Genomic DNA, 13,563 nt, shown 5'->3' with positions numbered 1-13,563 from the left:
TTTAAAACAGTGATGCGGAGAAATTTCTTTAGCCAGAGGGTGGTGAAGTTGTGGAATTTGTTACCATAGGCAGCTGTGAAGGCCAGGTCGTTGGGTGTATTTAAGGCAGAGATTGATCGGTTCTTGATTAGGCATGGCATCAAAGGTTATTGGGAGAAGGCTGGGGAGTGGGGCTGAGGAGGGGAGAAAAGGATCAGCCATCATAGAATGGTGGAGCAGACTTGACAGGCCAAATGGCTCATTCTGCTCCCATGTCTTATGGTCTTAAATATCTCTGCTAGGGCCCTTGAACCTTTTGCACTAGCCTCCCACAGGGTCTGAGGGAACAGCTTGTCAAGCTCTGGGGATTTATGCACACCAATTTGCCTCAAGACCACAAGCACCACCTCCTCTCTCATCGTATAGGGCCCATGACCTCACTGTTGCATTGCCTCATTGATGCACCATCAATAACTCTCTCTGAGACGTGAAGACGAGATATCGGCTTTTATTGACTGGAAGAAAGAACAAGCCGTAGTTGACCACCATACTACATCCTGGAGACTGAGGGCCGGGCTCAGGCCTCAATCGCCTTTATACCGGGGTCTGTGGGAGGAGCCACGGTCAGTGGGAGGGACCACAGGAGCAGTCAGCAGGGGGCGTGTCCAGACAGGTATATGTAGTTCACCACACTCATATCTACAGAATCTGTGTCCATCTCCCGGGCAAATACAGAAGCAAGATCTCCCCCATCTCTTCCAGCTCCACACATCAATTACCAATCTAATCTTCCAGAGGATCAATTTTGACCGTTGCTATCCTTTTGCTCTTACTATACCTGTAGAAGCCCTTAGGATTCTCCTTCACCTTGACTGCTAAAGCAACTCATGTCTCTTTTATTCAACCTGATTTCCTTCCTAAGTGTTCTTTTACATTTCTTACACTCCTCAGCTGCCTCATTTGTTCCTAACTGTCTGTGCCTTTGATGCACTTCTGTTTCTCAACCAGGGCTTCAATTTTTCTCAAAACCAAGATTCCGTAAACCTGTTACCTTTGCCTTTTATTCCCACAGGTACATACAAACTCTATACTCGCAAAATTCTCACTTTTGAAGGCCACCCACTTACCAAGTACACCTTTCAGAAAATCACCTGTCCCAATGCACACTTGCTAGAACCTTTCTGATACCGTCAAAATTGGCCTTACACCAATTTAGAATCTCAACCCAAGAATCAGACCTATCCTTTCTCATAAACACTTTGAAACTAGTGGCATTAAGTGTTCCCTTACATAAACTTCTGTCACCTGCCCTGTCTCATTCCCTAATAGATCTAGTATCGCACACTTTCTCATTGGGACTTCTATGTACTGATTAAGGAAACTTCCCTGAACACATTTGACAGATTCTATCCCATCCAGTCCTTTTACATTTTGGGAGTCCTAATCAATATGTGGAAAGTTGAAATCACCTACAATCACAATCTTGTGTTTCTTGCAACATTCTGCAATCCCTCTACAAATTTACTCCTCTAAATCCTGTAGACTGTTGGGTGGTCTATAATATCATCCCATTAACGTGGTCGTGCCTTTCTTATTCCACAGTTCTACCCATAAAGTCTGTCCTGACTGAGCACCGCTGCGACATTTTCCCTGACTAGAAATGCCACCCCTCCCACTCTGTCACCTCTAAACCAACAGGACCCTGGAACATTGAGCTGCCAGTCCTGCCCCTCCTGCAACCAAGTCTCACTAGTGGTAACAATGTCATAATTCCTCATGCTGATCCAGGCCCTGAGGTAATCCACCTTTCCTACAATACTCCTTGCATTGAAATATACACAGCTCAGAACATCAGTCCCACTGTGCTCACCCTTTTGATGACCAAATTTGTACGTATGTAGGCTTGACAACGTCTTTCTGCACGACCACTCCACTATCTGTTCTAGTGCATTGGTTCCCATCCTCCTGCAGCTCTAGTTTAAACCACCACACTGCCCCCCCCCCATTCAATACTAGCAACCCTTTCCGCTAGGATATTAGTACCCTCCAGTTCAGGTGCAAACCATCCCTTTTGTACAGGTCCCACCCTTCCTGGAAGGGAGCCCAATGAAAGATATCAATCAATGGGCCCTCTCTCTCTGCAGACATAACCCTTAAATCCCAGTGCAAAGTTCAATGGGCACTGTGACTTACTGCTTGAAGCCCCCTGGTTTCCTTCAAAATTTAACCCCTTATCATTGAGATTTTTGTCATTTCTACCATGTTGTTTGGAATTAGTCTGTCTGATATCCTAGGGGTATTAACAATGCCTTCCATGGTGAAGACTATTGCAAAAAAAGTTATTTGACACATCTGCCCTTTCTTTGTGCGCTGTTATTAATTCACCAGTCTCCTTTCCTCAGAGTTCCTCACTTACCTTAGCCGCCTCCTCCTAGCATACCTGGTTGGGAGCTGAGGGACTGAGGGTGTGAATTAACAGAGGTTCTAACAGACATCTTCAACATCTCTCTGGATCAGTCCACAGTCCCTTCAGGCTCCAAGGCAGTCTTCTACAACACCAGTTTGATGTTTAGCCTGATCCTCTTGACCATGTCTACATGCTTTTATGCATTGAGTTGCTGCCACATGATTGGCATAATTGGGTATTTGCATTGATGACCAGGTGGCCACTGAGAGTATGTACTTAGACAATAAATTTAATTTGAACCTTGAACTTTGATTGCTGTGCTATCTTGCAGCAGTTGTAACATTTCACCTGACAATGTTTGCTTCCCTATTCCTCAGTGTAACTACTCAGTGACTACAATAATGGTAATCCTGATCTTCATTGGCTTCAGGAAGAAAGCCTACACCTCTTCACAAAACCTGCCTGCATTTGTAGCTCTGTTACTGCTTTACGGGTAAGGCATAAATTCAACATCTCCATTATTCATTTCCTCAGGGGCTGATTGGTCATTATTTGTCTGCTGGCATCAAGCTTCAAACGTGTGTTCCCCTCTGTTGCAGGTGGGCGGTGACCCCCATGATGTACCCAGCATCGTTTGTGTTCAGTGTTCCCAGCACTGCCTACGTGGCTCTGTCCTGCATCAATCTCTTCATCGGCATCAATGGCAGTGCCATCACGTTTATTCTCGACCTGTTTGAAAATAGCAGGGTGGGTGTTCTTTGAGTTTTTGTAAGCCTACTAAATAGACATTTTGTTTTACTCTTCCCTGGGAGAATGATGGAGTGGGCTGAGATACTCCTGCTCTGCTGGTTCGCATTATTGGTGGAATGAGAGACTAGATATTTAAAAGCCATTATAGGCCAGGTAATCAAGCCAGGACTTGAAGACCTGAGTTACAGGGAAAGGTTGAATAGCTTCAGACTTTATTCTCTGGAATGCAGGAGACTGAGGGGAGATTTGATAGAGGTATACAAAATTGTATCGATAGGGTTAATGCAAGCTGGGGTTGAGTGAGACTAGAACTAGTGGTCATTGTTTAAGGGTGAAAGGTGAAATATTTAAGAGGAACATGAGGGGGATCTTCTTCGCTCAGAGGATGGGGCAAGTGTGGGACAAACTGCCAGCAGAAGTGCTGGATGCGGGTTCGATTGCAGCGTTTAAGAGGAGTTTGGTTAAGCTGCAGATCAATGGGATTAGGTACACAGAATAAAAGCTAATGTGGTCCAGGTAATAACCAGGTAAACAGCCAGGATTTCAGAACATGACTTACAGGGAAAAGTCAAATTGGGACTTTATTCCCTGGAGAGTAGGAGAAAAAGGGGAGATTTGATAAAGGTATGCAAAAGTAACATTTAAGAGAAGTTTAGATAAGTACATGGATTTGAGGGGTATGGAGGGCTATGGTCCAGGTGGAGGTCGATTGGACTGGGTAGAATAGCAGTTCAACATTACTAGATGGGCTGAAAGGCTTTTTTGTGCTATAATAGTCTGACTCAAATAAATGGGCCTTCTTATTTCATTTTGTTCAAAAAATACAATGTTCTATTTTTATTAAAATGTTATTTGTTCAACAAATGAATCTCTGATAATCTGCAGGAATTCAATAGAGATAGTTCGTTTGTTTAATTGTCATTCAACTTTACATGAATAACATTGAATATAGGCAACGAAACAGCGTTACTCCAGGGCCAAGCTGCAAAACACAGTACCAACAGTCACATACCGCACAAGGCACGTATAAGATAGCAAATATATATAAGATATCAGTAAAATACAGTCACACAATAAAAATAAAAATAGTCCAAGAGAATAAAATAACTGTGCAAAACTCTTATATGTGAGAGAGAGAGAGAGAGAGAGAGAGAGAGAGAGAGAGTAGGAGAGTGAGAGAGAGGGTGAGTGAGGGAGACTCTGCACCCACACAATTCCCCTCCCACCCCTGGCACTCCTTCTCTGCCACCTGCCCCACACCCCTCCCATGGTGCCCTACCTTCACTATTCCCAACATCCTTTGCTCTCGTGGGATTTACAAACTCACTCTCCATTCCATGTTAATAAATACAGTATTGTGCAGAAGTCTAAGGCACCCTAGCTATATATACAGTATGTGCCAAAGACTTTTGCACAGCACTGTATAAAGTAATGATGAATGCCCGGAAGGTAGGGCAATGGGTGGCTAGTAAGGTTGTTGGGTGATAACTGAAATACACAGTGAACTTGTAACTTCTGATGTTCACTAGTTCTTCAGGTATGTCCTATTTGCTTATGGCCAAAGGTCAAAACAATTAATACTGCATGATTTTTCTATTCCAGGGTCTCCAAATGTTCAATTCAATGTTAAAAAATGTTCTGCTAGTATTTCCACACTTCTGTTTGGGAAGAGGTTTAATCGACATGGCTATGAATCAGGCAGTGACTGAGGTATACGCAAGGTTTGGTAAGTCTTCACATAGTCCATCAGAGAGTCAGTAAGTGTGTCTCCATCCTCGGGTCCTATTGTTCTTCAGTCATAAGTTGAAGGTACTGTGGAGGGCGAATATAATACTGAAATGAAATTACGATGCTGCCTGGCCCGCTGTGTTCTACCAGCATTTTGTATGTGTTGTTGTTACCATTTTAAGACTTAGTTTCACATTTTAAGTTTCTTCAATGTGCCATTTGTCAGTACAGAATCTGCAAGCAGAGACTACACAATTATTAATCTCACTTTTGACTTACTTGTGAGAAGGTACTGTTTACCTTTTTGGAGAAAAAACAGAGTAAGAAGCCCCAGCCAATTACACCAGTAGGATCAAGTAACCCACGTGGTCACAGGGAGAATGTACAAACACCGTACGGACAGTGGGAAGAATTGAACCCTGATCGCTGGTGCTGTAATAGTGTTATGCTAACCTCTACTCTATTGTATCAAAGCAATAAATGTGACGACCCTTAGCGTTCTCTCAATTTTACCACCCTCCCAGTGAAGCTGAATTGCGAATGTCCGCGTCCTCAGGTCAGGTGTATTCAGAACAATCTCTCTGGTCAGGTAGTTCCTCACCTGTCACAGTCAAACTGCATTAACTTGTGGCAGCAAATGTCAGCACTCAAGTGGGTATGTGGAGATGAACTGTTTTAACATTCGTGTTATCAGTCGAGTCATCACAGCTGTAACTTAATAGCAGTTTGAAAAAAATAATCTCATGATAAAAGAAAAAAAGTCTAAAAGCCTATCTAATGTTGAGCACTAGATTGGGTTAAAGCAATGAGTTTAAAAAGCTTTTACTGGAAAGGAGATGGTTATGGTTAGCGTTACTAATTTGGAACTTGCAGTAGTGCAGCGATTCTGCTAACCGCACACAGAAAGTGCAGATACTCGGTGACTTGTGTTTATGTGGTTACTGCAAAAAGCAGACTATGGCCTGCATTACTGGTTTCCTGTTTTCAGAACCCAGCTTGACAATCATACAAAGAGAAAATCTGCAGACGCTGGAAATCCAAGCAAAACAAACACACACACACACACACACACACACACACACACACACACACACACACACACACACACACACACACACACACACACACACACACACACACACACACACACACACACACACACACACACACACACACACCCAGGCCAGGTGTGATTTACGAAAAATCGGGCTGAGACCCTTCATCGGGGCTGGAGAAAAGATAAGGGGGCAGAGTTAGAAGGTGGGGGGAGGGGAGGAAGAAGCACAGGGTGACAGGAGAAACCAGGAGGGGGGAGGGGTGAAGGAAAGAGCTGGGAAGTTGATTGGTGAAAGTGATGCAGGGCAGGAGAAGGCAGAATCTGATAGGAGAGGACAGAAGGCCATGGAAGGAAGATAAGGGGGAGGAGCACCAGAAGGAGGTGATGGGCAGGTAAGGAGACAAGGTGAGAGAGGGAAAAGGGGATGGGGAATCGTGAAGGTGGGGGGGATTCGTTTTTATTAGGGCACAGAGGGCTGTACGCCACACAGAGTAACCCACGTGGTCACAAGGTGAACGTACACACTCCTTACGGACAGTGGCAGGAATTGAACCCGGGTCGCTGGTGATGTAACAGCGTTAACCGAACTTCTACACTATCGTGCCACCCCCATAAATATGACAGCCCTTAGCATTCTCTCAGTTTTACCACTCGCCCAGTGAAGCCGTAATGTGAATCTCCATGGAAAATGCCCAAGCCTCAGATGGTTTTAAATCAAAATGTTTTTGTAAGTTTGCTCATTCTTCAATGTGAAAGAATCTTCAACAGTTATTAAGTTTTGAAGTTGTGAGTAAACCATTTCATCCCTCATTCCAAAGGTGTCCAGGTTAGTAGGTTAATTGGTCACAAGGGTGTAATTGGGGATTGCCCGCTCATTGGGCTGTAAAGGCCTGTTGCCCAACTGTATTTCCAAATAATTCTATTGTGATTGGAGGAAAGTTTAGGAGGAATGCCAGAGATAGGTTTTTTACAGAGAGTGGTGGGTGCATAGAAGAGACAGGTACACTAAGGACTTTTTAAAAACTCTCAGAGAGGCACAGGGATGATAGAAAAATGGAGGGATGTGTAGGAGGGAAGGGTTAGATTGAAGATACAGCAGGTTAAGAGGTCGGCATAACTTTGTAGGTTGGAGGACCTGTACTATGCTGAAATGTTCTACGTAACTGGGGTGAAATGTGTCAATGTCAGAACCGATATGATGGAGCTGGAAGATAGAGTATAATCTTTACAGGAAGCGGGGTTGCAGGTGATATTTGTTAGTTCATCTGTGGGAGTCTGCAAGCTTGCAATGGATGTTGCTCACCAACCTGTCCCCTGAGATAAAGAACCCAAGCAAGAAAAGGGAGGAGCGGCAGGTTGAGCATGCAAAAGTGAGAGGAAGTTGGCAGCGAAGGTAACACAAGCAACTCAATGGCACTCTTCTACCCATCGCGTCACCACTAGCCCATTCCCTCCCTTCCCCCCAACCATCCATTGGCTCTGCAGGAGGACAATCCTGATTAAAAATATTGATTACAGATACTCTGTGTCCCTGTTTATTCCTCTTCATAGATGCTGCCTGGCCTGCTGAGTTCCTCCAGCATTTTGTGTGTGTTGCTCAGGATTTCCAGCATCTGCAAAATCTATTGTGTTTATCAACAGAATTAAACCAGTTCAGTATACACTAAGGACTGGACGTGGGAAGGTTAGTCATTATCGAGTGCTGGAGTTACACAGTGGGCAGACAGTCTTCTCGCCCAGCTCTTCCGTGCCAATAGTAAGCATCAGCGCTAAGAATTAAAACCATAAGACCATAAACTATAGGAGTAGAGTTAGGCCATTTGGCCCATCAAGTCTGCTCCACCATTTCAACATGGCTGATCCATTTTTCCTCTCAGCCCCGATCTTCTGCCTTCTTCCCATATCCCTCCATGCCTGCCTAACAAAGAATCTATCAACCTCTGCCTTAAATATACCCAATGAATTAATTATTAATCATTATTTATTTTTGGATACAAAATTAGAATTGTTCTCATTCTGGAGGTAGTCATGAGGCAACTAGTTAATGTTAATGTGCTGAATCTTGTTTTGCAGGTGAAGATTTTTATTTTAACCCATTCCACTGGGAGTTCATCGGCAAGAACCTTACAGCTTTGGCGATCGAGGGAGTCGTGTACTTCACTCTGAACCTCCTCTTCCAACACCGCTTTTTCCTCAGCCACTTGTACGTATGTCACTTTCCCCAAAGGAGCAATTCCTTCCTCTGTCTCCTACTTAACCTGAAACACTTTGCAGCTTTCAGCACTCCCTCCCCGTCTTCCTTAATATTTTGTTTCTTCAGGCCACTGATCTCCTTTTGGTAGGATTTATGAATTTTGTTTCAACAAAAGTTAATCAGAATCAGGTTTATAGTCATTGACATAGAGTATGTCATGAAATTTGTTGTTTTCTGGTTGATATAAAAATTACTGTAAGTTACAAAAGCAAATAAGAATACAAAAGAGGAATAGCAAGTTGGTGTTCATGGGTCATGAGCTGTTCAGAAATCTGATGGCAGAGGGGAAGAAGCTGTTCCTAAGACATTGAGTGTTTGTCTTCAGACTCCGGTACCTCCTCTCCAATGGTGGTAACGAGAAGTGGTCATGTCCCAATGGTGATGGAGGCCACGTTCTTGAGGCACCACCTTCTGAAGATGCCCACGAAGTTAGGTAGTGTTGTGCGTGTGAAAGAGGTGACTGAGTCTACAACCTCTGCAACTCTGCTAAATGGAGCCTCCATAACAGGCGGTGACTCTCCATGGTACGTCTGTAGAAATTTGCTAGAGTGATGGGAATTCCATTAATCAACTGCTCAGTGCAGTAATTATCTGTCACCCTACAACTGGTGTGGCACTTGGAGCAGATGTAGGTCAGTCCGAGGCCCTGCCTGTCAATGAGATCATGGCTGGTCCAGGCTTGATGCCCAACTCCATCTCCCTGTTTGTTCCCTAAAACTTTGATTCTTTCAAGTCCAAAAATCTGTCTACCTCAGCCTTGAAAGGATTCAATGACTTCACCTGCACAGCACTCTCAGGTACAGAATCTTAAAGATTCACAATGCCCTTGGAGAAGAAATTCCTCCTCATCTCCATCTCAAATGGATGACCCATTGTTCTGAGCTACATTCCTCTAATTCTAAATCCCTCCGTGAGGGGAAACACCCCTTCAGTGTAATACCCTTTCAATTCCTCTAAATTCTAACCTGCTCAACCTTCTCAAATTATGCAACCCATTCATTCTGAAATCAACTTAAAACTCAAAGGCAAAATCTGAAGTGAAAACAGAACTTCATGAAATACCTTGTAGGTCAGGCAGTAGCTGTGGAGAGAGAAACAGAGTGAACTTTCCAATCTGACATTGCGTAATCAGGTCAAAAGTGGTCCATCTGGTGAATCTTCATCAGATCATTCCATGACATTCTCAACACCAGGGAACAGGCTGCTAACAACTTCATTCAGAATTCTTACGTTCATTCACCAGGTAGTTGGACTTTTAGAATGTTTCTATTGCCTTCTTATGCTAGTGATTACTGAAACCAAGGAATGTTGAACAAGTAATATGAAACCCCTGAAGACTGTGACACTTTAACAATAAAAGCATCGTGTAGTTGGTTGCTCATCCTCCTAGAGACTTATTGCAAAAAGGAATGGATGCTAGTCCCACCATGTATATTTTAGAAGGGCTGGAGGTGAGTTTTAGGAAGGAGAGGAGGGAAGGTGATTTTAGGGAGGTCCCAGGGCAGATGGTGGAAAAGCTGCCATTGAAGTTGTGAGGAGTTCCTTCCAGATTTGAAGGAATGCAGTTCACTGGATGAAAGAATAGAGTTAGGGAGGGAATCGGCCAATGTGGGATTTAATTACATATTTGAGAATTATAGTTTAGGAGTGCTGAGGAACCAGAAGCTAATGTAAATAGACATTGGCAAGGAAAAAGTGTAATACCACAGCAGCACGAAGGAAAAGAAAACTAGCGCAAAACGTGCAGCGGGTTTGCTATCAGTCCATCTTGCATGGTTAACCCGTGTCATCTGAATTTACTTGTGTCGCCTTTGCCTTATCTGCTGGTTTGTTCATCTGCGCAACGCCAACATTCCAACCTGTTGATCTTCCTGTCGGTGCTCAGTTTGGAAAACTGGCACCACTGCTCTCCATGGTGAGTGTTGAGACAACGAGCAGGGGGCAGGGTTCACTCATACACACCCGCTATACATTATCAGAAAATATTCCCCAAGCAGCATGACCAGGCCCACCAGGCATTGATGATTGTGGCCATCACCCCCATTTGAATGTCTCCCTTTCTGATACAGGCCAATAACTCTCAGCAACTTGCCTGCCATTGAAGAAGATGATGATGTGGCGAAGGAGCGTGAAAGGATTCAGACCAAAGTCAAGTATGACATACTGAAAATAAAGGAACTGACCAAGGTGAGTGGAACCCGGTCAGCTTATTAAAGGGGATGGATGTTAGAAAGTAACTGAGGTTGAATTCTGTTCCCACAGTATTACGCAGGGAAATCCCAGCCGGCTGTTGATAGGATCAGTGTAGGTGTTCGGCCTGGAGAGGTATGTTTCAAACTCCACATGAATATTGAAAGCTAATTGCACGTGTTCACAAACTAGTCATTACATTTGCTCATTATCCTTTCCGCTGTACTTTAGTGCTTTGGGCTTCTGGGTGTCAATGGTGCTGGAAAAACAACCACCTTCAAAGTACTGACCGGTGACATACATCCCACATCGGGTGAAGCTTCGATCGCAGGCTACAGGTACATTTCTACGCACTCCTAGATGTCTTTGTTTTTATTTATTGAGATACAATGCGGAACAGGCCCTACCGGCCCCTCGAGCTACGCCACCCAGCAACCCCTGATCTAACCCGAGCCTAATCACAGTACAATGACCAATTAGCCTACCGATGAGTATGTCTTTGGACTGTGGGAGGAAACCCACGCAGTCACAGGGAGAACGTACAAACTCCTTACAGGCAGCGGAAGGAATTGAACCCGGGTCGCTGCTACTGTAAAGCGTTGTGCTAACCAATGCCACCCTTTTGAAAATTACGCAGGATCAGGTTTATCAATGACATAAGTCACGAAATTTGTTGTTTTATGGCAGCAGGTCAGTGCAATTTATAAAATATGCTATAAATTACAAAGAGAAATACCGTGTATGTTAAAAAATTAAATAAGTAGTGAAAATAAGAGAGCAAAAAGAGTGATGTAGTGTTCACGGATTCAGCGACCATTTGAAAATCTGATGGCAGAGAGGAAGAAGGTGTTTATAAGATGCTGAGTGAGCATCCTCAGACTCCTGCATGCCCTTCCCAATGGCAGAAATAAGATAAAAGCAGATTATGGTGGTGGGGGTCCTGAATGCTAGATTCCACTTTTTGAGGCATGGATATTTGAAAGAGTCGCTCTATCATAGGCTGGTGTCCATGACAGAGCTGACTGAGTTGAGTTTACAACCCACTGTAGCTTTTTCCGGTCCTATGATTGGATGCCTCCATACCAGACGGTGATGAAACCAGTTAGAATGCTCTCCACAGTCCGTTTGTGGAAACCTCCTAGCACCTCTCATTAAGTAGGCTGTTCTAAATGAACACGTAGAAGAACAAAATACGCTGCCTTTAATGACTTTGCTAGCAATCCTAAACCTTGCTGTTTCATTGCACTCCATCGCTGTTTTGTGACCTTTTCTCCCAGCATTCTCACCCACATTGAAGACGTTCACCAGAACATGGGATATTGCCCTCAGTTTGATGCAATCGATGACCTCCTTACAGGCCGCGAACATCTCTTGCTCTACGCTCGTCTGCGCGGTGTTCCGGAAGATGAGATCGACCAGGTAATTTTCCCAGCGATCACTATTATACTGCTTGTGGTAGCTGTGAGAGGGCCACTGGTGCACTGTAGGAATAATGGCTTAATACACCGCAGGCTGAAGGAGAGGATGGGACAGGCTAATGGGGTTGTAAATAAATCTCAATGCATGTCAGCTCTGTTCAAAGTTCAAAGTAAATTTATTATCAGCATACAGTTACTGTATGTCACCGTATACAACTCTGAGATTCATTTTCTTGTGGGCATGCACAGTGAATACAAGAAACTCAGTAGAATGAAAGGCTACTCCAACAGGATGGACAAACAATGTGCGAAAGACAACAAACTGTACAAATATAAAAAGAAAAATTAGTGAAGAGGGCTCTACCTGTGATGGCCATATTCATTACTTTTTGTACACTTTCACGTTCAAGGGCATTGGTGTTTCCATACCAGACCAAAGTGCAACCAATCAATATACTCTCCATCACACATCTATAGAAGTTAGTCAAAGTTTTAGACGACATGCTGAATCCTCCTCAGTTTCTAAGGAAGTAGAGGTGCTGCCATGCTTTCTTCATAGCAGCACTTCATAATCTGACCCAGGACAGATCCTCTCAAATGATAACACCGAGGAATGTAATGTTGCTGACCCTCTCCACTTCTGATTCCTCTCAATGAGAACTGACTCATGGACCTCTGATTTCCTCCTCCTGAAATCAAAAATCAGCTCCTAGGCCTTGCTGGCATTGAGTGAGAGGTTGTTACAGTGGCACCAGTCAACCAGATTTTCAATCTCGCTCCTACATACTGATTCACCACCACCTTTGATTCTGCCAATGACATTGGTAGGTCGGCAAATTTAAATATGGAATTGGAGCTGTGCTCAGTCCCCCAGTCATTGTATAAACCAAGTAGATCAGGGAGGCTAAGCACGCAACCTCGCGGTGCACCTGTGCTGATGGTGATTGTGAGGAGGTATTGCTGATACTAACTGAATGGGGTCTGCAAGTGAGGAAATCGAGGATCCAGGTGCACAGGAAGTACAGAGCCCAAGATCTTGAAGCTTATTGATTAGCTTTGAGGGAACGATAGTATTGAATGCTGAGCTGTAGTAAATGAAGATTATCCTGGTGTATCCATCTTCACTGTCCAGATGTTCAAGGGTTGAGAGAAGAGCCAATGAAATGGCATCTGCTGTTGACCTGTTGTGATGGTTGGTCAGTTGGAGCAGATCCAAGTCACTTCTCAAGCAGGTATTGATATGGTTCATCAGCATCATCCTGGAGCACTCCATCACAATGGATGATAGTCACTGAGGCAGGTTTTCTTAGGCACCAGTACAATTGAAGTCTACCTGAGGCAAGTGGGTATCTCAGACTGCCAAAGTGAGAGGTTAGTGAACACTCCAGCCAGTTGATCAGCACAAGTCTTTAGTACTCTGGTATGCCATCTGGGCCTGATGCTTTCTGTGGGTTCACCCTCATGAAGGATGCTCCCATGCCAGTCTCCGAGACTGAGGCTACATCCACACTAGACCGGATAAATCCGTAACTGAAGCTTTTTCTCTTCGCTTTGACCCTCTGTCCACACTGAAACAGCATTTTCCTCCCCTGAAAACAGAGCTTTTCTAAAACACCCACCAGAGTATGTAAATTTGAAAATGCCGATTGGGCAGAGTAGTGTGGACAGGGTAACCAGAGATTTCTAAAAACGCTATCATGACGTGCTGGAACAGAGGGAGGTGGCAGTGCACAACCTAACAACTTCAGAACAGACGGCAACAAGACTGAAGCCAGAAGAG

At 44.1% G+C, this 13,563-nt stretch overlaps 1 protein-coding gene across 3 annotated transcripts in view; it reads left to right on the top strand.

Moving 5' to 3' along the window:
- abca4b (ATP-binding cassette, sub-family A (ABC1), member 4b) overlaps positions 1-13,563 on the top strand; it is a 184,462-nt gene that overhangs the window by 156,588 nt on the left and 14,311 nt on the right. For all 3 annotated transcript variants that reach the window (XM_073062717.1, XM_073062716.1, XM_073062715.1), the window contains 8 exons: positions 2,764-2,879; positions 2,986-3,133; positions 4,739-4,862; positions 7,995-8,124; positions 10,245-10,362; positions 10,438-10,500; positions 10,597-10,703; positions 11,643-11,784. In XM_073062717.1, coding sequence (XP_072918818.1) covers positions 2,764-2,879; positions 2,986-3,133; positions 4,739-4,862; positions 7,995-8,124; positions 10,245-10,362; positions 10,438-10,500; positions 10,597-10,703; positions 11,643-11,784 — 948 coding nt within the window. The remainder of the gene's footprint in view (positions 1-2,763; positions 2,880-2,985; positions 3,134-4,738; positions 4,863-7,994; positions 8,125-10,244; positions 10,363-10,437; positions 10,501-10,596; positions 10,704-11,642; positions 11,785-13,563) is intronic.

The sequence above is a fragment of the Hemitrygon akajei genome, chromosome 12 (genome assembly GCF_048418815.1).
Source record: "Hemitrygon akajei chromosome 12, sHemAka1.3, whole genome shotgun sequence".
Taxonomy (NCBI): domain Eukaryota; kingdom Metazoa; phylum Chordata; class Chondrichthyes; order Myliobatiformes; family Dasyatidae; genus Hemitrygon; species Hemitrygon akajei.
Note: the sequence above shows the minus strand (reverse complement) of the source record. Positions and strands in the feature narration are given on the sequence as shown.